The sequence below is a fragment of the Monodelphis domestica genome, chromosome 3, assembly GCF_027887165.1.
Source record: "Monodelphis domestica isolate mMonDom1 chromosome 3, mMonDom1.pri, whole genome shotgun sequence".
NCBI classification, from domain to species: domain Eukaryota; kingdom Metazoa; phylum Chordata; class Mammalia; order Didelphimorphia; family Didelphidae; genus Monodelphis; species Monodelphis domestica.
In genome coordinates this window covers 494,238,966-494,263,928 of record NC_077229.1, presented here as the reverse complement: position 1 = coordinate 494,263,928, position 24,963 = coordinate 494,238,966, and the positions used below count along the sequence as shown (strand labels likewise).

Here is a 24,963-nt window from a genome sequence, read left to right as displayed (position 1 = left end):
TCTTTCCTTTATTCCGCTTACTGTCCACCAATCCCCCTACCATCCATTGCCCAAAGGGACAACAACAATAAAGGAAATCTTGAAGAGGAAAAGAAGTTGGGGAAAAGCTACTAAAAGACTTCCTGAAAGTATAAGGAAAGGGAAAGGGAGGGTCATTCCAATTGCCTTGATGTAGCTATAGGTACAGGCAAAAGTGGGTGGATTTACAGGCTGATTAGGTGTCAGTCTCACAAGCTGGCAGAGCTATTTCCTTTCTTTGACCGCACCCCACACACCCCCACACCAACTTCTCTGCTTACAGAGGGCCCTTCTTGGTGAAAAGACCAAAGGAATAAAGGTTATTCAGTCTTTTTCAGACACCTCTGACTCTTCATGGTCCCATTTGGGTTTTTTTTTGGTAAAGGTACTGAAGTGGTTTATCATTTCCTTTTCCAGCTCATTTTACAGATGAGAAAACCTTGGCAATGGGGGTTAAGTGGCTTGCCCTGGGTCAAACAGCTAGGAAGTGTCTGGGGTTAGATTTGAACTCAGGAAGAATGAATCTTTCTGACTCCAGACCTTGAACTCCATCCACTATGCCACCTAGCTGCCTGCTACTTATACAGCAAAGGTGTTACTTAACTTTTCTGGAATCCTTTCCCTAAGAATAAAGACATAACAAAGGAGAAATCATTATCACTCAGTTCCAGGAAGCAAAGAAGAAAGTGAACTAAATAAGGAAGGTTTCATCTGGTCTTCTAAGCATCAGATCAAGTCCCACCACTGACTGGAGCTGGCTGTGAGACTGAGCAAGTTACTTATCCTCTCAGTACCACCAGGCTATTCTTTAAGTTGCAGAACAGTGGCCAATCTGTGTTGATGGAAGGAACTTCCTTACATGGAGTTCCCAAGTTAAATCATAGGGCTGGTCTGAAAAAAAGAAAGGTCTTCTCTCTCCAGATTGGTCAATCTACAAGCATTTCTTCAATGCCTAATATGCACAGGGCACTGTGCTAGGAACTGGGGATACCAAGATAAGACATCCTACAAGATCAACCTAAAGGTATTCCATTCCAGTGCTGTTATACCCTTCTCCCAACTACCTTCTGCACTCAACCACCATGCTGGTACAACTACATACATCCCACTGAGACAGACTTACCCTGTGCCATCTAAGAATCCATGCCTTTCCTGTGTATCATCAATGGAATCAGCAGCAATGGGGGCATGTGTAGGTCTCAGATCATCCCAAAATCTCTGCACCACCATCTCTAGATAAATTTGTCCCACATGTTGGATTTCCCAGTTACAATTAGAGGATCTAGTCCTAAGATTAAAGACCTTTTTTTATTTGTCAGGGGGCTCACCTTGGCTAGCCTTTTTTTTTTTAATCATTCTTTACCTTCTGTCTTAGAATCAATCCTGTGTTTTGGTTCCACGGTAGAAGAGTGGTAAGGGCTAAGTGACTTCCCTTTGCCAGGCTTTTAAAGGGGCCTGTCTGCACAGTAATCGTGAACTTCTGGTGTAAGCCACAATGGCTTCCCATCATATGCTGAAGATCCTTACCTCTGTGGTCACCAAGAAATCTAGCACCACCTTCACAAGTTGTTCCGGGGTGTATGCTAGATTCATCGACACCTTGTGGTCTTAGCCCTTTAATCCAATGTCTTATACTCTTAATTTTTAATCATATTTATTTTTCTTATTTTAGTACCATTTTAAAAGAGAAAGATAGAAATATCAATACTGGGATGAATGGAAGAGGCAAATTGAGTACATGCAAAGGAAAACTGTGGAAAAAACCTTTCCTTTTCTTCAGAGGCTTTCCTAGTCCTCCCAAATAGACAATAGCAAGGGCATAGGTTTGGGACTCAGAGGACCCATGTTCAAATCTTGTCTCTGCCATTTGCTTCCTTTTTGACTGTGGGTAAGTCACTTGATCTGGCTAGGGCTCAGTTTCCTCATCTATAAAATGAGAGGAATGGACTCAGTGATATCTATTATCTATTTCAGTTCTAAATGTATGGGCAGAAGGTTCTCTGGACCTAAAGAATGACTTTCAGGGTCAGGTTGCTCTCCCCACATTTGAAGTTGTTAATAAGTTACAATTGAATGGTAAATTTGTTTAAAAAAAAAACATGGCATCACTTACATTCACTGAGAAGAATAATTCCATAAACCATAGGGAAAACCATATTTCTATTTTATACTTTCACCTTCTACTCCATTTTACTATGGGATCTACATGGATATATTTATATACGTATATTCTTGATTTCCTTGGTCAGTCATCAGCTTCATTTTATAGAGGTTTTGCATACAAATGCACAATTAGCCCTCCTTCCTTGCTAAGCCTGTGTTTCCTCCTTTATCAAATGGAAATTATAATAGTATCTATTTCATAGGGTTGTTGTGAGGATCAACAGTTTCCTCACAACCTGTATGAAGTGCTTTGTAATCCTTAAAGCATGAAATATATTATGATGATTACCAACATTATTATAATTCCTTACCAACAGGTGAGCTGGTAGAAAACAATGGAAACCAAGGTTTCTTCTTGCCCACCGCATATAAATCATTCTTCACACTGAATGAGCTGTTCTTTGTTAGGTTGCCTTAAAGACTTCCGACTTCACCACAAGGAAGGATGAACCCGCCTCAGGAAAGATTTCTACCACTTACTTGCTACAACAGAAATCTTTAGCACTCCTTTCTATGATTCATTATAATCAAGCTTGGCTGGGAGGACCAGGGAGATCACAGTTATTGTCTGTTTATTTAACTTTCATTGTTTTCTGTTTCTTGCTTTGATTCTTTTTTCCTCCCCTTAAAAGGAGCACCCAGAAGGATCTTGGGTCTCTTGACAGGAAGGAGGCAAACTAGGTTTCTTTCAGACAGATAGTTGAATTTGGATCCCTTAAAATTCATTTTTAGAGGAAAAGATTTATGACAATATGAAGATTTTTTTAAATGATGTGTTCTAAAGGTTCCCTTACACACTGATGCTAGACAAAATATTGGCAAGTGCTTTAAACATCTTTTATCACTTCTGCCTTTATTGAAAAACTCAAACAGATGTTCTCGGATATGTTCAACTCTTTGTTTTAAAGATATGGCATCATCCATGCTGGTGGCATAGGGAAATATCTCAGCGATTGGATCCTTGAGGGAGAACCTCCTTTTGACCTCATTGAAGTGGATCCCAATCGTTACGGAAAATGGACAACAACTCAGTATACAGAGGCCAAAGCAAGAGAGTCTTACGGATTCAACAATATTGGTAAGGGGCTAATTTGCCATTAGAGAATGGTCTCATAACAGAATTTGCAGTAGCCTCCATTTGGTTAATTTGTCGAGGCAGTTTTGATTACTAGAAAGTGCTTTTTTTTTATCTCCAGAAACAATATGGACAACATTTTGAATAATAACCTGTTTGTACACTTAATAAAATCAAATGAAAATTGTCTTGATTTTAGAGTAGAAGTGGATTCATGGTTTTGTGCAGGGGTGATACTTAACAGGGATTTCAGATTTCTCCCTCCATTTCACTCTACCATGATAGGTGATAGCCTCTGGATTTCTAAAAATAAGGAGTGCATTTAGGAAACCTTGTAAATATCTTTTACATTCTTGCCTAGATGATATTTTGCATATTGCTCACATTTTTTCCTTTTACCTTTCCAGTGGGCTACCCTAAAGAAGAAAGATTTGCTGGGAGACCTACTAAAAGAATCAGCGGGCTTTATAATATTCTTAATTCTAAATGTTCCATGGGCTTCCATGCAGGATGGGAGCAGCCACATTGGTTTTACAAGTCTGGACATGAACCTGGATATAAGTATGACTAAAGCCACAGTATTACTGCCACCATAATACAAATTGTCTGCTTTGAAATGGAAGGAAAGCAGGAGTGAACTAGTATGCCAACCTTTTCCCTGCCTCCTCTCCTCCACAGAGCCCCCTAGAGCAAATGTTATTTTGTTTCAGGGGCATTTATCATCTCCAGGATTTGTTACATGAATTTTGGGGGGACTAACAGACTGATTTAAAACCTTAGATTTGGTTTGGCCTTGGGGACTCTTCAGCTTTTCCCAGGCATTCTCAAATTGAACTAGCATTAGGCAGCACCCAAAAGACCTGAGAAATCTCTGTTCCAAACTAAGGGGTTTTCTCCAGGGGCCTCTCTGGATCCAATGGAAAATCCAAAGGAGGCGCTGAGGACTGTTAAGGACTGTCTCTGGGGCAGACTAATGGCACCATACTAAAAGCTCCCATGATATGCAGTGATATGCAGCTATTGATTCGTAAACATTATGGAGGCTTCTCATGTTGGGTTCCTCAAGGGAGTTGTGGTTGTTCAGTTATTTCTGACTCTTCATGACCCCATTTGGAGTTTTCTTGGCAAAAATACTGGAGTGGTTGGCCATTTTCTTCTCCAGTGCATTTTACAGATGAGGAAACTGAGGCAAACAGGGTTAAGTGATTTGCCCAGGGTCACACAGCTAGAAAGTATCTGAGGCCGAATTCAAATTCAGATCTTCTTGACTCCAAATCCAGTGCTCTATCCCCTGTGCCACCTATCTGCCTTCTCATTGTGAGAGAAGGAACTAAATCCTTTCCAACATGAAAGGAGAAACCACCTATTAAACTCCTTCCATTAAGAGAAAATATATTTCTAATATAATTATTTCATTCTTCTAAAATGCTATTAGGCATAGTCGTACTTTAAAGCAATATGGATTATGTTTATCAATGAAAGGCAATGAGGATTAATAGACAGAAGGCTGGCCTAAGAATCAGCAAGACGAGTTCAAATCCTGCTTCTTTTGGCATCCACTGGCTTTGTGATCCTCGGTCAGTCACTTATCCTGTCAATGCCCAGGAAAATTCCCAAGAAAGTCAACATTCTGTTTGATGGAGCGGTTGCCACATAAGAACTTTACAATGAGGTGGCAGGGGTGGGGGTGGTAGTGGGGGGAGATAGTTTATCAAATATACATGTGCTTTTTCTGAGTTTGTAATCCAAAAGAATTTAGCAGAGCAAATAGTTCATTAGCCTTATCTCAGTTTTCATTTTGGTTGCTTTATGAAGCTTCCATGTCTCCATGAAGTAGAGATCTACTTATCCCAAAGTAAAGAAAAAAGTGGGCCATTATTCACTGAATGGAGTCTGGGTAGTTGGCTAGTGTGGATCACCCTAAGGGTAAAATGCTTCCATTTTGGTTTACTGGGTTCCTGAGTGATCTAGGTAAATGCTAGCCCCAATTCACTCTCACATTTTAGCTCCCGAACTACAACTCATTTCCCAGCTGTGGCATATTGGTAGGAAGTTAGCATTCCTTCCCAAACTTCTCTCTCTTTGGAGGCAGTCTCAATGCACAGTATAAGGATTAGAACGCCAGCTCCAAAGTCAGGACCCGCCTTGGGTCTAGTTTGGTTCTGCCACTAGCCATCCATGAGGCTTTCAGCACTTTGGATTTCTGGTGCTTTGTCTCTAAAACAAGAACTAGACCACAAGACCTTTGAGCATCCTTCCAGCTGAGGGGCTCCTTGTGCTATTTTTCTTTTTTTTTTTTCCTAGTCAAATGAATTAATACTTCACCTCTTCAGTGCCACCTGGAAAAAAGTAAAACATGAATAACTTAGAGACTAGAATCCATCTCATGCTTTGCACGGTACAATTTAATGAAGCAGTAATGTGCAATAGAAAAAAGTTCTTTGACCCTGGGAGTCAGAGAGCCTTGGTTCAAATCCCCACTCTGCTGATTCCTATATATGTGAGCTTAGGCAAGTTATTGGAACTCCATTTTCTCATCTGGAAAATGGGGCAATTAGACTAGATGATTTCTGTGTTCCATTCTAGACCCATGATCCTAGGGAATATTTTTGTTTGGGGTTTTATTTTTTCTGAATAGAACTTGAGAAATATCGAAAAAAGCAGGTTTTATTCAAAATTCTTTTGTTCTGTGATCCATAAAATGGAGTGGCAGTTGTCTTATGATTCTCAAACTTGTGTTTCAGGCCAAGCTTCCGACGGACAAACTGGTTCCAGCCTGTGGGCTTAGAGTATCAACAAGTTATGCAAAAAGTTGGGGTGATTGACCTATCACCGTTTGGCAAGTTTAAGGTCAGAGGCAAAGATTCTCTTAAACTGTTGGATCGTCTCATTGCAAATGTCATTCCAAAGGTAAATAAGACTGAGGACACAAGGTTCAGAGGTGGTGGACTATTCGATCCTTTGGCCTTTCATTCCATTTTCTAAAAAGCTAAATCATAGCACAAATAAATTATTTTAGTATACATCATGATCTTGAGAAGAAAACAGATAGCAATTCCCTTTAGCTTCTACTGTAAGTTTTGTCTTTTTTACATATTTAAATTTTTACGTAACCACTGCATTCTCTTAAAGGAAGAGAATACCTCTAATATCATCAAAGGACTGAATCAAAGGGCTTAAACTGTTTAATCATTAATTTATTCATTTATTCATTCATTCAACAAATGCCTACCATAAGCAATAGAGCAATGTAGGTTATAGCTAATCTATGGAATGTTCAAGGCCTTGGAAAGATGAAAAGATAAATGCTATTTGGTCTCTGCCCTCAAGGAACTTGTAATATATCAGAGGGAGAATTATGTCAACTTGAAAACAGTATTAACTACTAATAATCTGGATGTTTAGAATTGCAGTAAAGAGTGGACTATTAAAAATAATCACATAAGAGAACAATTCTGAAATTAATCTTTTCCTGGGTAAGGCTTTAACACAAAAATTATGATCCAAAGTCATATTAGCCAGTTAATAGAGAAGATTAAAGGCCTTTTAATCAGCAACTAAACATTTTACTGATGTTTTATACCAGGAAAACACAGATTATTTTTCCCCTTTACCCAGAGGTAATTATATGTTCCTTTGTTGTAGGTGGGTTTTACAAATATAAGTCACATGTTAACCCCAAGGGGTCGAGTTTATGCTGAGTTGACTGTCAGTCAGCAATCTCCAGGAGAGTTTTTATTGGTAACTGGTTCTGGGTCTGAGCTTCATGACCTGAGGCAAGTATGCTTCTTTTTTTTTAACCCTTCCCTTCTATCTTAGAATCAATAGTGAATATAGATTCCAAGGCAGAAGAGTAGTAAGGACTAGGCAATGGGAGTTAAATGACTTGCATACGGTAACACAGCTAGGAAGTATCTCAGGTCAGATTTGAACCCAGGATCTCCCATATCTAGACCTGACTCTTGATCCATTGTGTCACCTAGCTATCCCTGCAAATATACTTTTAATAAAATAACTATAGAATCAAGCTTACATGAATGGAGTTCCTCTTTTCTTCTGAACTTCCAAGCAGCAAAGGCATTATTTTATTTTGTACCTATTATTTCTAAAATCCTTTGACTTTTATTTTATATTTTTTAATGTATCATTCTGGTTTGCTTTTTCATTACCTTTATTTCTGAGTATATCCTTCCTGGTCTTATTTTTAAAAAGAAACAAACCAATAAAAAAAAAAAGCATTTCTAATTAACCTATTGGGTTCTGGGAAGTGGGCTGAGCACTGAAAATGTAAGGCAAAAGTGAGTTTGCCATATTAAAACAAAAATTGGAAAAGAGCCCATCAGCCAAAAAGAAATGATTAAATCTTGGGATTCTTTCCGTCTAAAAGAAGATAACACAAATTTAAATATAAGATGTGTATAATAATGTCTAGAGCCAACAAGTCAATTAGAACTGGGTTGTTTTTATTTCAACCTGGCCAAGTCACTTAAATCTTCTGAGACAAACAGTCTCTCAAATTAACTCTTAGTCTGAGACTAACTCTTCGCTTCAGTTGACTGGTCTGTTATTTTTAGATTAACTGTTTACTCATCTGTAAAATGAGGATAATAATAGCACCTTCTTCACAGGATTTTTTAAAAAGATCAAATGAAATGATATATGCAGAGCATTTTGTGACATTTAAAGCATTATATTAATTTGAGATATTATTCTAAACCACTGCCATCCTTTTATATGTCTCTTTCTCTTTGGCCCAGTGCTAAATTTAAATTGTTGGCCTTTTGGGATAAAGACTAAGCTAAATTCTATCAGATATTTGAGCTTTATTGTCATATAGTATCTGTTTTCATAACATATCCTTACCCTCACCCCAGCATACCTTTGCTGTTATACATTCTGTTAAGATCACAAGTCCTGTGGTGATATAGCTAAGACTAGGGGGACTGTCATAGATTGGCACTATATGGAGAAGGTCATCTCCAGATGCAGAATTCAGAAGCCCCATGGAGTACACAATACCTATTACAATAAAGTATTCCCTACAGGGACAGCCAGCAAAACCCTAGAAGCTTATCAAAATTAGAAGTCTTCCAAGTTTTTACAGCTTTGTTCCCTGGGCCAGAACAATTATGCATCAGCTTCTAAGAAGCATCCATGACTCGAAGTAGTGGCCGGAGCTCCACCTTGTAGAAGAGAAGCCTTCCTGGAAATTTGGCTTTAAAATAAAATTTAAGAAATCACTATTTAAAAGAACCTTATGTTAAAATAAATTGTTCCCAATTTTTGGCAGAATAATACTGAAAAAACCATCCCCATCTCTGTCTTGTAAGCATGAGTATTTGTGTATTAGATTTCCTTAAAGAGAAATTGTTATTGTTATTCAGTTGTTTTCAGTTGTGTCTAACTCTTCCTGAACCCTTTTTGGTGTTTTTTTCCCCCTCTAAAGATACTCAAGTAATTTGCCTTTCCTTCCCCAGCTCATTTTACAGAGGAGGAGACTGAAACCAACAAGGTTAAGTAACTTGCCTAGGGTCACACAGCCAGTAAGTGTCCAAGGGCAGATTTGAACTCAGGAAGATGAGTCTCCTGAATTTAGGCTCACCACTCTATCCACTGTATCACCTAGCTGCTCCTAAATTTGGAATCATGGTTGATCAATGAGTTAATCAGATTTCTTAAGGAAAATTTTCTGTTTTTAATACCTTTAACTCTGTAAATGAAGCCTCAAGAAAATAATCTTGTGAAATCCTTTGCCCAGGAAAGACTTTTAACAAAATATCTACTTATTCAAAATCCAGATGGATTGAAGAAGAGATTGTGAAAGGTGGATATAATGTGGAGGTTGAAAATATTACAGATGAGCTTGGAGTCCTTGGAGTTGCAGGACCATCAGCAAGAAGAGTCCTTCAAAAACTGACCTCTGCTGATCTTAGCAATGATGCCTTCAAATTCCTCCAATCTAAGCCTTTAACCATTTCTAACATTCCTGTTACTGCTATTAAGATATCCTATACAGGTGAGAGTTGGCGACCAACCCAAGACTATTTGTTGTTTTTTTTAGGATCAAAGCTAATCTAGTTATATCTGAACTTTATTATCATGTATGTAGTGTTTGTTTTTATAACATATTATGGTCATATTAATTAAAATGAAAATCTTATGGAATCTAATGAGATGATAGTTAGCTATCTGTCATATGAATTGTTATGGCACATGTCTGATCTCCACATTTGTACCTACATGAAATCTCTCTTAGAAGAGCATCCAAAGCAGCTTTTCCTCTCACCCAAACTTTATTATAATTCTAGTTGCTAACATTTTGTCAGTCATCAGTATCCTGTTGATGTTTCAGGCTAACATCTCATCAAAAGCTCAACAGAAAAAGAAAAATTAGGGGAAAAGAGAGATATGGGATTGTCATTACATGGGGGAGGAGTAGCATGCTCTACATATGAGTGTATCCCTTCTTCTCAGATCACTAGATTTCCAGTGCATTGTTCTATGCTCTGGGACTATCCTCTGGAGTTCTTAAACTGGGGTTCATGGAAATTGCAAAGGTTCATGGACTTGAATGAGAGAAAATGAAATCTTTATTTCAATAATATTGTATTTTATTTAATTTTATAAATTTTATGTTATGCACTTAAAATATCAACCTGAAGAATTCATAGGCTTCACCAGGTTTCCAAAGCAATCCATGACACAAAAAGGGTTAAGAACCTGATATTTTAAACCTTCCAAATATCTCTTAGGGACAATGTTGTATAATAGAAAGAAAGATGAATTTGCGACCAGAAAGCCTAGACTTGAGCCATCTATGAAGTAGCAAGTCTCTTAATGTCTCTAAGCCTCAATTTCCTCATCTGAAAATGGGGAAAATAATATTTGCACTATCCAGTTCATGAAAGTTGTGAGGTTTAAATGAGGTGATATGGATACAATGTTATCTTGTAGAAGGATTTGCTTAGTGTCTCTGCTATGACTGTTACCAAAAAAAAGCTACAATATTACCAATTATTAATTATTCAGGTTGATAAGGAACAACAACAAAAAACCCCCTGGATAATTGAAATGTACAGCTTGTCACTATGTAATTAGAATTTGCTCCCCAGGACTCTCTCCCAGCATCCCATTTATGTATCCATATTATATAACTAATGTAGGGAAGATATAAGTTTTGGGTAGCTCTGTCTGCCCTTTCCCTCTTCTTCCGGGAATGCTGCTGTGGAGGCTGGGGGGAGAGCTTGGCAGGAAAGTTTACTCACATGGCCATATTTGCTTTGTATTTCTTTTTTTTTCTTCTACTTCAAGTGATTACTAATAAATCTTATAAAATATAATACTTGGAGTTATTAGATATTAATTGAAATTTTACATCCCCAAGCCCAACTTTAACCATAAGGGGGATTTCCCCATACACACTGGGGCATATGCTGTATATTGACCACAAGGGAAAAGTGAGAATGTGACTGTTAGCTACTCAGAGCTGCTAGTACGAGTCTGAGGCCAGATTTAAACTCAGGAAGATGAGATTTTCTGACTTCAGGTCTGGCACTCTATTCACTCTGCCACTAAACTGAGTTGCTCCAGTTTATTTTGTAATGTACGAGAAGAGACTCTAAAATAGAATCCTGCTGTTGTAGTGAACAGCTAACCTGGTGGGGGCAGCTGGCTGAGGAGCAGTGGAGAGGGAGCAAGAGGATTCTGGGGAAAAGAACAGAAAGCTGGGCAACTGACTTCACTTCCGGCCTTGGAAGAAAACTGAGAGGAGTGATTTCCTGAGGGTCAGAGAAATATCTGAAGCCACAGGAGGAGAAAGATCCCGATTTCCTTTTTGTTATATACCTGTCTCCAGCTAGAAATCCTCTACAATCTCCTTTCACTTGTCTCCTGCTATTCAAGATTGAGAGGGAGTTCAGTTGGCCTCTTTGGCCAGAGCCCATCTGCCCTCTCCCTTTGGGTCTCCCCCTTTTGTTTTTCCTTGGATAGGTCCATAGAGATATTACTTTAAGTTAGTATAGTGTAAGAATATAAGAAATAGGATGTTGGGAAAATGCTTGAGGCACAAAGCCTCTGGTCAAGGACCTGTGAATACCAACTACCATAAAAACATAGTTATTAGGGCTTTCCTATCCCTCCATCCTACTACCTTGTCCCTTCAACCCTTTTGTTCTCCATCTCTTCAAATAACTTTCAGTTTATGTCAGTTTGAGTTTGGTTGAGGTTTTCGTGAGAAGATAAAGATTGGGTGAGTAGTGAACAAGACCAAAAGTAAGTCTTGTGTCATCTAGGACAAGCAAAGATTCAGCTTGTCACTGAGTTTTATAGGGAAGGGTTCAATAACAAATGCCTGTGCCCTTGAAAGGACTGTCTGGGGTATAACATCTCTCCCAGCAGCTGAGCCCACATTCAAGACTCAAGGTTATAGTTTGTGGTATATCCTTGGGAAGAGAGGTAGACAGATTCTTCCTCCTCCTCCTTCTCCTCTATCTCTCTCTGTCTCTCTCTCTGTCTCTCTCTCTCTGTCTCTGACTCTGTCTCTCTCTCTCCTCTCTCTGTGTCTCTCTCTGTCTGTCTCTCTGTCTCTGTCTCTCTCTGTGTCTCTGTCTCTCTCTCTGTCTCTGTCTCTGTCTCTCTCTGTCTGTCTCTTTCTCTCTCAGTAATCCAAGCTCTAGGGTCAGCCAACCTTGAGGAAGGAGAGATAGAGCCATCTTTACTCAGACCTTTCAGCTTTCCTCACATCCCTTTCATTCACATCTCCCTTCAGCCTTTCACTGGAGAAACACGTCCATCCAGTTAACCCACTGTTCACCCCACTCCATTAGAAAGAGAGGAGAGTCCTCTCTCCATTTTCCTCCTCTTCTTTTACAATTTCTACTGTGCAGGGACCAAAAAGACCTAGTGTGCAGATTATACCTGAGCAAACCACTAGATGGTCCACCAAGCCTCGAGCTACCAGTTAAAATAATTTTGAACACATGCTGGAGGGTTTGACTTAATCCTCAATTTTTTCTCCTTCACTGCCAATCTTATCTTGGGGCTCTTTTCTCCTACAAGAAATCATACAAAGTATAAAGAGTATATTGTAATGTTTAGAGCCAAGAAGTTGGCAAGAAGTGGGTTGAAATTCTAGAGTCCTTTTATAGTGTAGAAAGCACAAGTTTAAAACTCCATTGGACCCATAGTTCATCCAAATAAGATCTGAATGCTTAAACCCCCAACCCTCTCTTGTTATTGTCATTGTTTAGTCATTTCAATCACGTCTGACTCTTTGTGGCCCCATTTAGGGTTTTCTTAGCAAAGATATTGGGGCATTTTGCCATTTCCTTCTCCAGTTTATTTTACCGATGAGGAAACTGAGGCCAACAGAGTTAAATGTCTTGCTGAGGGTCACACAGCTGATAAGTGCCTTAATCCAGTTTTGAACTCAGGAAGATGAGATTTCCTGACTTCAGTTCTAGTGTTCTATCCACTAAGCCACTTAGTGACCCCAACTGTATATGTATATATATTATATCTGGGTTTTATATATATATATATATATATATATATATATATATATATATATATACACACACATATGTGAGTGTGTATATGTTATGTAGTATCTTACCTAAGCTAATCAACATGTGTAGGAATACTTTGGAATCAAGTTTTGCTGTCGTTTGTCCAAAACATGCTTTCTAAAAAGTCAACCGCTTATTGCATAAGTAGACTCTCTCCCCTTGTTTTATGGATTTCTAGCTAATATATGTTAGGATCAGTGACCTTTGTTGTTCCATGATGATTGCATGATAATGGTGAGTTTATTGCAGGTGAACTGGGCTGGGAGCTCTACCACAGACAAGAAGATTCTGCCACTCTCTATGGAGCAATCATGGAAGCAGGCCAGGAGGAAGGAATCGACAATTTCGGAACTTATGCCATGAATGCTTTAAGAATGGAAAAAGCTTTCAGGGCCTGGGGGTCAGAGGTCTGGAATTCTAATAACTTTGCATATACAGAGCTATTAAACATTATATGTTATTGTTTTATTTATATTCTCCCTAGGACAATCTTTACTGCTATTAAAGTTGATTCTAGTTCCAATAGGAATGACATAACATAATTGAATTATTGTAGGAAGTTCGTAATTAGGGAAGTGAGTCTTTCCTCTAAAGGTAAGTAGAGTTCTCCAGTAAAGTCTCAAATTAATGTTTCATCAGGCTATGGAGATGGCCCTTGATTCTCAAAGGTTGAGCTTATGGAGCTTTGGAAGATCATGCCAAGTCAGGAATGAATCAGGGATAGGTCTGACAATGGGCTGTATATATTTTGTTAAAGGTTCCACTGAGCTAAGACAGAGAAGCTCTTTACCAGTTGGCTGTAGGATATCAACAATTCTCAGCCACAATTCTCAACCATTAATTACTAAAGTAATGGAGAATTTCTGGTCTGTATCAGTACCCACAATATGGAAACTAATGGTCCTTGGAGTTTTGAAGTAAGTAAAGATACAATGGTACACTGATAAAGAGTTGATTGATTTTAGATGGCTTAAGCAATACTCCCTGGTGATTGAATATTAACAGATAACAGAGAAGACAACCCATCTCATGTTGATTCTGATTCAAAGAGGAATCAGAAACTGGAAAGCACACAACAGTAATAGTTAAGAGAATTGACTCTCATGCTAGGCATAAGGATAGTGAAAGCTGCTTTAAGTGACCCCCAAGTCTCCAGAATCTGATCAATGACATTCTAAACTTCTGAAAGAGCTTAAGGATGTAATTGTAGTCTTTGAGAGGTCATGAAAAGATGGAGAGGTTCCAAAAGAATTTTTTTCCAACCTGAAACTATGAATTCATTGGTGCAAAGAACTTCCTGTGTGGAGACTTCCTATCTGGACTTAGATTGGCATCTGTAACGTGTAGTCTTAAAGAATTGCCTGGGTGGCCTAAGATGTGTGACCACACTAGATGTGTGACCTTTGGCAAGTCACTTCACCCTGTTGGCTTAGTTTCCACTGGTAAAAAAATGAACTAGAGAAGGAAATGGCAAATTATTCCAGTATCTTTTCCAGGAAAACTCCAAACAGGTCATAAAATGTCAGACACATCTGAAACAATGGAACAAAAACATCAGCTGAGGGAACTTCCATATGGAAATGCCACCTACCAATTTAAATGGAAAAAGTATATGTAATTTTTGAAAAAGTTACCTAGAGAGAATGGATGCCCGTAATTGCACAGCCAGAATTTGTCATTGGCAAGTCTCTGAACCAAGATCTTTCAGACTCCAAAATCAGTCTTCTATCTATTATTCCATTATGCATCTTACCAGAATGATGAAAGTGAGCAAACATAATCTGAATTTTCCAGCTTGATGAGTTTGACACTGATTCTCAGCAAAATTCTAGAGTAGAATAGTTAGCTAAGGATATGCTAGTCCCAGCAAGTCAGCACAGGTTCATTAAGAATAGGTCATGCCTAACTGACCTCATTTCTAGGAAAATGCTTTGTCAAATGAAAGTCCCTATTACTTCTTCAAAAGACTATTTTAATGGTAGATCAGGGGAATACTGTAGACAACAGCGCATCTTGATTTCAACCAGAGATCTGATAAAGTCCCTCATTGTATCCTTGGGGAGAAGTTAGTGGAATGTGGATTGGGTGGTAGATGAATTTAGAGCTGGTTAAGTAACTATGAATGAAGAATATTGAGGAATGGAATAATGATAGCTGAAGAAGGCTTTCCCACTGTGGACAGTAGGACTTTGTTCTTGGCCCCATCCAGTCTGACAACTTTATTGGTAGCTTCGATGAAGACATACATATTAAATCTGCAAATGACAAAAACAAAACCCAACTAAGAAGGATATTTAATATTTAGTTGACAGAATCAGGATTCAAAAAGACTTTAACAGACAAAAACAAACAAACAAAACAGACCAAACTAGCAATGTCAAATTTAATAGTTATAAATGTGGAGTCTTACATTACAGTTTTCCCCCCAAATCAACTGTCCAGTAACAAAAATTTCCCCAAAATGTAATCAGCAGCCTTGTGGATTATTAAGCTTCTCAGAACTGAGCTGTGAAAGCAGAATCAGGGTGACAATCTGTCAGGGGATATTGAGAGAGGATTCCTGCCCCACCCTGGGTAGAAGATTGGACTAGGTGACCTGCAGGACTTTTCCATCTCTAGCATGCTATGATTTCAGTCTTCTCTCTTTGGTTTGTCAGTTATCTCGAGAAGGCTTTGAAAGGAGGAGGTCAGTTGCTCAAGAAGCATTTTTTAAATACCAATTATGTGCCAGGCACTGGGCTTGGTTTTGAGGATCACTGGAAAAGGGTGGACCTTTGACCACTTTGCAATTTTGCTCAGGACTGGCCCTGTACCCCAAGGCTCTAGAACCACTCCCTCTGGCATTCAGGTTTTGTCAGTAAGTTAATAAGTCAACAAACAGTCAATCAACAATCATTTAAGTGCCTGCTGTGTGCCAGGTGCTATGCTAAGTACAGGAGTTGTAATGTAAGGCAAAAGAAGTCCCTGCCCTCAACTTAATGCAACAGGTATCCTAAGGAATCTCTTCAGAGCTGCTCCTGAAACACCACCAAATGTGGATGACTAGTTAGGCTGATGATATATAATACACCATATACTGCCACGTCCAGTCTTGCTTGCGACTCCAGGGGTTCCCAACAGGTGGCAAATGATCAGTCAAAAAAATAACAAAGACAGCCTAATCATTATGGCCATGGGACTGCTTTGCATCTGATACCTGTTCCGCCATGCCCAGGCTTGGTTTTTATTTTTATACCCATTTTATTGGCACTCAGATACACATGTTCAAAGAGAGATAATTGGAAAAGTGATACATTAACTTTTAACATATCTCTTGATTAACATTCTATATTCTTATATTGTGATTACAGATAGTATACAAGATAAATGATTTCATCACAGGTGGCTTAATTTTCTCACTACCCTGTGAGGAGTTTTGAGCTTACAAACAATCAAGGAAAATTACTTATTGCTTTTAATAAAATGGGATAATTAATCAACAATTCTTAAAAGACAATTCAACAATCATATCATTGAGGTTGAGGGGTACTGGGAACATAATTCAAATTTAGACTGGTCATTTCTCAGGGTTTTTACTAGGGAGTTCCTGAGTTACTGATTTGTATAATCGAATCACTGAGGCATATTGAAGCTTGATGTACTTGTATGGGCCTCTATGATTGATTTGTGTGCTGGCTTCATGAGAATAGGTTTCTGTGAGTGGGAAAGTTGGGGATTATGTACCTAAGGAAAAGTTAACCCATGATAGTCTTTTTGTGGTTGGGTTTAAGGGTCTGATCTTTTGGTCATGTTTTAGAGAATTAGGGTACAGTATTTTGCTCTTGCATTATTTCTTTTGAGACTAGGGGGAATAATAATCATGTCAATTCATAGGTAAGGGGTATTGATGAAAGAGGTCATGTAAAGGGGAGCTGGGTGGGCAATCACATCTTGCCAAGGACCACTCTGTGGTCTCCTCAGCTACCACGTGTGACTCTGTCAAGGTGTCATGGCCTGATGGCTCCCAGCAATATACCACATATGGCATGTATACATGTAGTATACCATATTATTTATATAATATGCCATATATTATGTAACATTAAATCAGCATTATTTTATTAACTAATTAATCATCTAAATAAACAATAACAACATATATTTTATAATTATATTATATAACATGTGTTACTATATATATTATTACTATATAATAATTATTATATATTACTAAAGTTCTTTATTTTGATGTTAAAAAGAGAAGATGGTGTTCATTTAGACTCCAAGATTTTAAGCCATCAGAGCAGGCTTGCTTATGAACTTCCAAAGACACATTTACGCATATTGATTTTACCTTTGAAGAACAGAGAGCCTCCAGTCCTATCTATCTTCATTTTTTAAAAAGTGTTTTCTGTCCCAACATTTAACCCAGAGAAAAAGTGGAGTAAGAAAGAAAACTACCTCAGCACAAGCTCAGAGACAAAATCTGAGCATCAGAAAGTAATTTTAAATGACAAATCCTTATTTTTTGTCCAAAATTGTATTGCAATACTCATTCTTCTGTCTGTTATGCTCTTACACTATGTATCTCCCTCTTCTCCTCTACCTCTTCCCAAACTCAGTAACCTTTAAATTCCCCAGTAGTACTAGAGGGCCATCTAGTGTTCACTACAGCAATCAATCTTTTTTCTTTCTTCCCTGGACGCTTTGATGCAAAAGCTTTAAATGTGCAAATTTCTTTTAGAACATCTTTAGAGAGATCTGATTTAGCAGTGGATCCAAATTTCTCGGATCATCCAAAGAATTGATACGTTTTGGGTATTTATCAATTTTATGGAGCATGATTTTTTTTCTCCTCGAAAGCTTGATTGTTCTTAGGATAGTTTGAAAGTCTCAGATCCTTAAATCATAGTAAAAGGTCTCATCCGTGGTTCTGAATGTAAGTCATGATTCTGTTCTCCAAATATGGCTTTTAAAAATCTGAGCACACTTTATCATAATGTGCTTAGAAAGATGATGACAAAGAAAATGACAGAAGTTGGAATCAAGATTGATTAAAAAAACTAATAAAATAACCTTATTTGAATGGAGAGAAAACATTTCATAGCAATTTTCATTTGTCACTTTTGTGGGAAATTTTCAGTGTTACACATGTATGTTTTGAATTAATCTCAGTTCAGTAGTATGGTCCATAGTTAGGGTCTAATAGACATTAGCTTTAGACCTAGGTTCAAATATTAGTATAACCTAAGGCCTCCGTTTTTTTATTTCCAAGGACTTGGGATTTGTCTTTTTCTCTTCTCTTTTTCTGTGCTCTACAGGGAAGCAATTTCCATTGTCACCATTCCATTTTACCATTAACTTCTCCTTATTCTAGACTTCTAATAAAATGAGTCAATATATTTTCATTAGTTATTTATATCCCTGAAATAGTATGAAAGGAATTACATAAAGACATATAAATGGAATATAGTTTAGAGATATGTATTTAAATCAAGAATAGTCCTATGTACTTTATGCAGCATATACTTTATATGTCAAATAAAATCCAATAAGAATAGAAATTTAAAAGTAAATCCTCCATCTTTTCAGTTATATAATGACAGCCATATGTCAAAAAGCTACATTCTCTCTATTTTTAATTGAAACCGTTATTAGAAATCCATCTTTATTTGAAATCTGCCTTTTTAAAATCAAAAAGCAAAACGGAAAACTGATGGGGAGTTAAAGGAAAAAGGTTATTAAAAAGCAGAGTTTTTAAAACTATTTTACAGAGGTCCTAGGTTCAAATCTGGCTTCAGCCACTTCCCAGCTGTGTGACCCTGGGCAAGTCACTTGACCCCCATTGCCTAGCCCTTACCACTCTTCTGCCTTGGAGCCAATACACAGTATTGACTCCAAGACAGAAGGTAAGAGTTTAAAAAAAAAACTATTTTACAATGTTTTCAATTTTCAATTTTGTTTTTTTCTTTTTTCATAGATGAATTGCGATACAAATCCTCTGGAAGCTGGGCTAGACCATTTTATAAAGTTAAATAAAGTAAGTGTGCATTCTGAAGTATTTTTTATATTTCAAGTTTTTAGGTAAAATTTTGTAATCATAATAATAATTATGCTTTTATATCTGGAATTTTTTGGGATTATATCTGGGATTATTTGGGGGAGAATATATTCAGGGTCTTGGGTAGTACTGGCTTTAGATCCAGGATCAAATAAAGGTATGATTTATGGTCTTCCAGAGACAGTCAAACTTTTACACAAAAGCTATCTTGCTCTTCTACTATGTTTTCAGATGTAATTAATTTTTCATTTTATCATTGTCTTAAAAAAAAACACCTTTGCCTTCTGTCTTAGAATCAGTACTAATGATCAGTTCCAAGGCAGAAGAGGTATAAGGGCTAGGCAGTTGGGGTTAAGTGACTTGCTTAAGGTCACACAGCTAGGAAATATCTGAGGTCCCATTTGAACCCAAGATTTCCCATCTCTAGTCCTAGCTCTCTACCTACTGAGTCACTTAACTCCCCCTATCATCTTACTAAAAACATTTTAACAGGTTGTGCTTAGATTTTTAGTAGTCATATTTGGAAAATAGACTCCTAGCATCTTAGATGTTGCCTATATTCAGACCCACAGATGATCCTTGAACAGAAAATCCTTTTATTTTGATTCAAGGATTAATTCATAGATTTTAATTGGTGACTTTAATCACAATTGTTACAGAAGTGAGCCCCCTGAATGCGATTTTTGCTTCAGCAAAGCTCCTCTCCTAGAATCAGGCACCCTGAGATTATTTATTTTCTAATAGGTATCTAGTAAACCATTGCTATCTGCCCAAAATGGAGCTGGATGCTGGGGACGCCACGTCAAACACGCCATAGTCTATGACAATGTTGAACTGTTTCACATTCATTTTTATTCATTATTTATTTTTAAATTCATTTTATTTTATTCATTATTTATTCAAATTAGATATCAACTCACACTGTCACAATCTAATTTGTGATATCAAGTCAATAATTCCATTGCTTCTGTAGGTTCACGTTGTCTTTGAGTTAGGTTAAGTCTGTGGGCAAGGAGAACAACTGTAGGATGATTATGTGGATGATTACAGTTTCCATTTTGTTTCTTAGTCAATGGTTGTTGTTCAGTGGTGTCTGACTCTTTGGGCTTTTCTTGGAAGAGATACTGGAGTGGTTTGCCATTTCCTTCTCCAGCTCATTTGACACAGGAGGAAACTGAGGCAAATGGGACCAGCTCAAGGTTACACCACTAGTGAAGTGTCTAAAGCTGGATTTGAATTTAGGTCTTCCTGACTCCAGGCCCCATAATTTATTCTCGGCACCACCTAGCTTCACAGCTTGTTAAGGTGGTTGGGGGCTTTGCTGTTGTTTGTTTTGTGTTTTGTTTTTGACAGGAAAGCAGACCTAAGATTTCATTCCATAACCTAGGCAGACAGGTCTTGGAGTTGCCTGAGGCCTTGAGAAGTTAATTAACTTAATAAAAGCAGAGTTCAGCTCTCTTTAAGGAAGGGGTTCCCCTCAGTGGATTGAGAGCCAGGGCTAGAGTCAGGAGGTCCTAGGTTCAAATCTGGCCTCAGATACTTCCCAGCAGTATGACCCTGGGCAAATCACTTAACCTCCATTGCCTTAAAAAAAAAACAAAGAAAATAAAGGGGTTCCCAAACTTTTCCAATTCTTGTAATTTAATTTTTTATTTATTTTATTATATTTATTTATTATTATATATCGAATAAATATTTATTATATTTAACTTCAGGAAACTTTCCTGAACCTATTCAATGTGAAAGAAAGTCGGTTCTAGAATGTATCCTGTATTTAAAATAAACGAAAAAACTATATATAAAATAGACTAACTAAATAAAACTATATATTAAAAAGAAGCTAAAAAAAAATTAATGTAAAGGCAACTAGGTGGCTCAGTGGATAGAGAGCCAGGCCTGGAAAGGAGAGGTCCTGGGTTCAAAATCTGGCCTCAGACACTTCTTCCTTGTGTGACCCAGAGGAAGTCATTTAATCCCATTTACCTAGCCTTTGCCTTTCTGTCTTAGAGTTGCTAAGACAAAAAGTAAGGAATAATTAATATTTCATAAAGAAAACTTGATTTTAGTGCATCATTTTATTTGTAATATTTTAGTAGAATAATATCATTATCAAATATTCCTGAGCTCCTTTGATAATCTTCTTATATCCCTGGTTGTAAATCTAGCATTAAAAATATATATAGCATGGGGGCAGCTGGGTGGCTCAGTAGATTAAGAGCCAGGTCTAGAAATGGGAAGTCCTGGATTCAAATTTGACCTCAGATACTTCATAGCTGTGTGACCCTGGGCAAGTCACTTAACCCCCACTGCCTAGTCCTTACTGCTCTTCTGCCTTGGAACCAATACATAGTATTGACTTAGATGGAAGACAAAGGTTTAAAAGAAGTGTCATGGTGAACAAGATGTACTACTTTTATCCCAAGTCCCTCTTTCCTAGCCCATTGCCTTCTTCTCCCCATATCCTACTTATTGAGTATATTTGCCATTTTTTGTTACCTCTTTTTTTCTGAATATTTTCATGTTTCCACAGACCTAGGAAATAGCCACTTTAGAACCTTTTATTTATATGCTCTCAGGCGTCAGCATAGAATAAGCATCAGTTCTAGCCCAGTGCAAAGCAGTGTGAGAAACCATTAGTAACTGAAGGGTTTGCCAACCATCACAACTGTTGTGGAAGGGAACACACAGAGTGAAACAATTCAACACATCTCTTCTCCTCAGTCCCCCAACCCTAGCCTCCTGTTCTTCCTCAAATACAATGTTCCATCTGCCATCTCTGTAGATGGAGGTACATTGGCTCTTTCCATGCCTGGGATGCTCAATCTCTCTCTCTCTCTCTCTCTCTCTCTCTCTCTCTCTCTCTCTCTCTCTCTCTCTCTCTCTCTCTCTCTCTCTCTCGTTCTCTCTCTCTCTCTCTCTCTCTCTTTCTGTCTCTGTCTCTCTCACTCTGTCTCTGTCTCTCTATGTCGCTCTCTCTTTGCATCTCTGTCTCTCTCTGTATCTGTCTCTTCTGTATCTGCTTCTCTATGTGTCTGTCTTTGTCTCTGTCTCTGTCTCTGTCTCTCACTCTGTCTCTCTGTCTCTTTCTGTCTCTCTCTCTTTGCATCTCTGTCTCTCTCTCTGTATCTGTCTCTTCTGTCTGCTTCTCTGTGTGTCTCTGTCTCTCTGTCTCTCTATGTCATTCTCTCTTTGCATCTCTGTCTCTATATCTGTCTCTTCTGTCTCTGTCTCTCTATCTCTCACTCTGTCTGTCTCTTTCTGTCTCTCTCTGTCTCTGTCTCTCCCTCCCTCCTTGCCTTCTATCCCTCTTGGCTTCCTTGGAGACATGGCTCTACTCTCTCCTTGTAGCAGAGTTCTTTCTCTGTCCCTCTAGTGGTCATGCCTTCCCTTGAGAGATTCGCTCCCCTCTACCTTACACATATCTCCTATAGACCTCGTCATTTACAAATTGTCTCCTCCATGAAAACCTGAGCTTCTTGGGGGCCTGGGCTATTTTTGCCTTCCTTTCTCCCCAGGGAGACAGGGCAGTTCCTGTCCCACAGTAAGCCTGTAAATCAATGCTTATTGATTGACCGGTTCATCGGTATAAACCCAGAAGCACTGGTCCTGCTGCTTTCCAGTTGAGTGTGTCCAATTCTGCCCCAGACCGGTGGACATTGCCTCAGAGGCGGGAAAGTCGCTTTAAATAAATGAATGGTGCCATTGTTAAAGGGGCGCAAAGAAGCAATCTCCTGCCTTCAGAGCTCACACGCAAAAGGCTGTGTTCAAATCCTGACCACTCTAGAAAGAGTGTAGGAATGGGGCCAAGTGACCTTTTATAGGTGCCAGCATGGGGCACCAAAGGCAGCGTGAGGACGTTAACATAAAACCCTTATATTGATGGCACGAGGCACGAGGAAAATGAAGCTCCTGAAGAGTTTTAAAGGGAACATATTTCTGGGCATTTTTTTCCATGGCTTTTATTTTTATGACGTACCATCTGCCCTAAGACCGGAGAAGGCAGGTGCAGGTGATTGGTTCAGACCCTGGTGGCAGATTGCTCTTGCCCGTCACAGAAGTCTTGGTTTAGTGGTTAAATGAAGAACAAAAATGGCCTCCCACTTGAAAGCACTAAAGTTATCCTGGGGGCCACCAAATGTAGAGACATGACTCATGCTTTTTGCTTCACTACTTGAGTATTATTGTTTGGGGATTAAAGCAAGGATAAATTTTCTCTTTCTTCCTATTATAACGGAGCATAAAACTCCCTTTGTAATTATAAACAGGTGCAGATTGCATATTTATTAGTCCTTTTAAATTATTTCATCAACTAAGAAGAGCACAAAGCTCCATTAATTGTTTAATAGATAATCGTTTTGGCTTACAGGTCACTTGTATGCTTTACACATTATTGGTCTCCATTCTGAGCAGAGTTGCATTTTACTAATAAAAATAATGACTAGAATTTAGCACTGTAAGTTTGCAAACTGCTTGATGTCCATTATCTCATTTAGTCCTTAAAATATCTTGAGGTGAATGCTTTGGAGGATGGGAGGAGGGGCAACAGGGTGACTTTATTCCTAGAAGGAAGTCCCGCGGAGGAGACCCCCTTTACCAGAGCAGATCTATGGTTTGTGATTTTAGACAATTTCCCCAGACACTTGCCCAGGTCAGTGTTTGTGTCAGCTGTGGGATTTGAACTCGGGCCCTCCTGCCTCCAGAGCCAAGTGTCTCTCTAGGTGCTATTGTTAAATCTCTTTTACAGATAAGGAAAGTAAGCTTTGGAGAATTGGGTTGGCTGGCCATTTAGCCTGTTAAACAGTAAATTCCTTGAGACCAGGAACTGTTAGGGTTTGTTTGTTTTGTGTTTTTTTTTGCCTGAAACATAGAAGGTCCTTCATAAATGCTACTTGGTTGATTGATTGGCCCTTTGTTACAAAGCTAGTATATGTCAGAGGAAAGATTTGAATTTAGGTCTCTCCTATCTCGAAGTCCATCCCTCTTTCTCCTAAAATATTGCTCGTCCATGGCACACATTTGAAATGCCTGGACCCTGCAAAGTCAAACATGTCAGTCATTTTGCCTGTGAGCGTATATTGCCTTGTCACTGAATCAGGGTAACCGATTTCAAAAGCAGAGTTTGGTGGGTGCAATCAGACACAACCTTACTCTGATGGATCTGTGATTTTGGAAGTGTGGGTCCTCCCTCACACTCAGATAGCAGCCCCTCTGCTACTTAGTAGACACTTTTCTTAATTTGCTATGTTAAAAAAATCATCACCTGGTGGCCAACCTTTCTTTGAAGACTCTATACTTAGTTCTCCCCCAGTTCAGAGAGAAGAGTCACCACTAGACCTGGATCCAAATTCCTTGTAATTTAGATCTCAGGTTTGTTATTCAGTCATTTTCAATTATTTTCAACTCTTCATGACCCCACTGGGGTTTTCCTTGGCAGAGATACTGGAATGGTTTGCCATTTCTTTCTCTAGCTCATTTTACAGAGGAGAAAACTGAGGCAAACAGAGTTAAGTAACTTGACCAGAGTCCCACAGATAGTAAATGTCTAAAGCTGAAATTGAACCTAGGTCTTCCTGATTCCAGGTTTACACTCTATCTATGCCACCCAGCCTCCCCAAGGACAGCCATGCCTTACATCTAATTCATAGTGTGAAATTGCTACATACCTCCAAGAGTTCATACTCTGCATTTCCCCTCTTTGATGATAATCTCCTGGTTTTTCCCCTTTCCTGTTCCCTCACCCCATGATTACTTTGCCTTCCTCCTGATTGTGACCTCCAATCCCATCACTCCTTTCTTTTCCCATTCATGTTTACTGAATCCTTCATCTCTGCCCAAACACATTCTCAGATCTCTTGTGCTAAAAACAAAGATCTTATTTTGATTTTGTGATTCTTAGGAATAACCTATTTCTATGCTTCCTTTCAATTCCAAACTTCTTGAAAGAGTAACCTATATGTACTGTCTCTACTTCCTTACTTTCTACTCACTTTTCAATCTCTTATAATCTGGGTTTTCCTCCCACCGCTTTCTTTCTTCCTTTTTTTTTTAAACATATACCTTCCACCCTAGAATCAATACCACATTCATTCTTTCCAAGACAG

The 24,963-nt window shown here is 38.5% G+C and overlaps 1 protein-coding gene across 1 annotated transcript in view; it reads left to right on the top strand.

Moving 5' to 3' along the window:
- Positions 1-24,963, top strand: part of DMGDH (dimethylglycine dehydrogenase) — a 112,820-nt gene that overhangs the window by 54,337 nt on the left and 33,520 nt on the right. Inside the window, 7 exon segments of the mRNA XM_056824802.1 lie at positions 3,090-3,259; positions 3,664-3,817; positions 6,001-6,166; positions 6,902-7,032; positions 9,055-9,272; positions 13,072-13,229; positions 18,782-18,841. Coding sequence (XP_056680780.1) covers positions 3,090-3,259; positions 3,664-3,817; positions 6,001-6,166; positions 6,902-7,032; positions 9,055-9,272; positions 13,072-13,229; positions 18,782-18,841 — 1,057 coding nt within the window.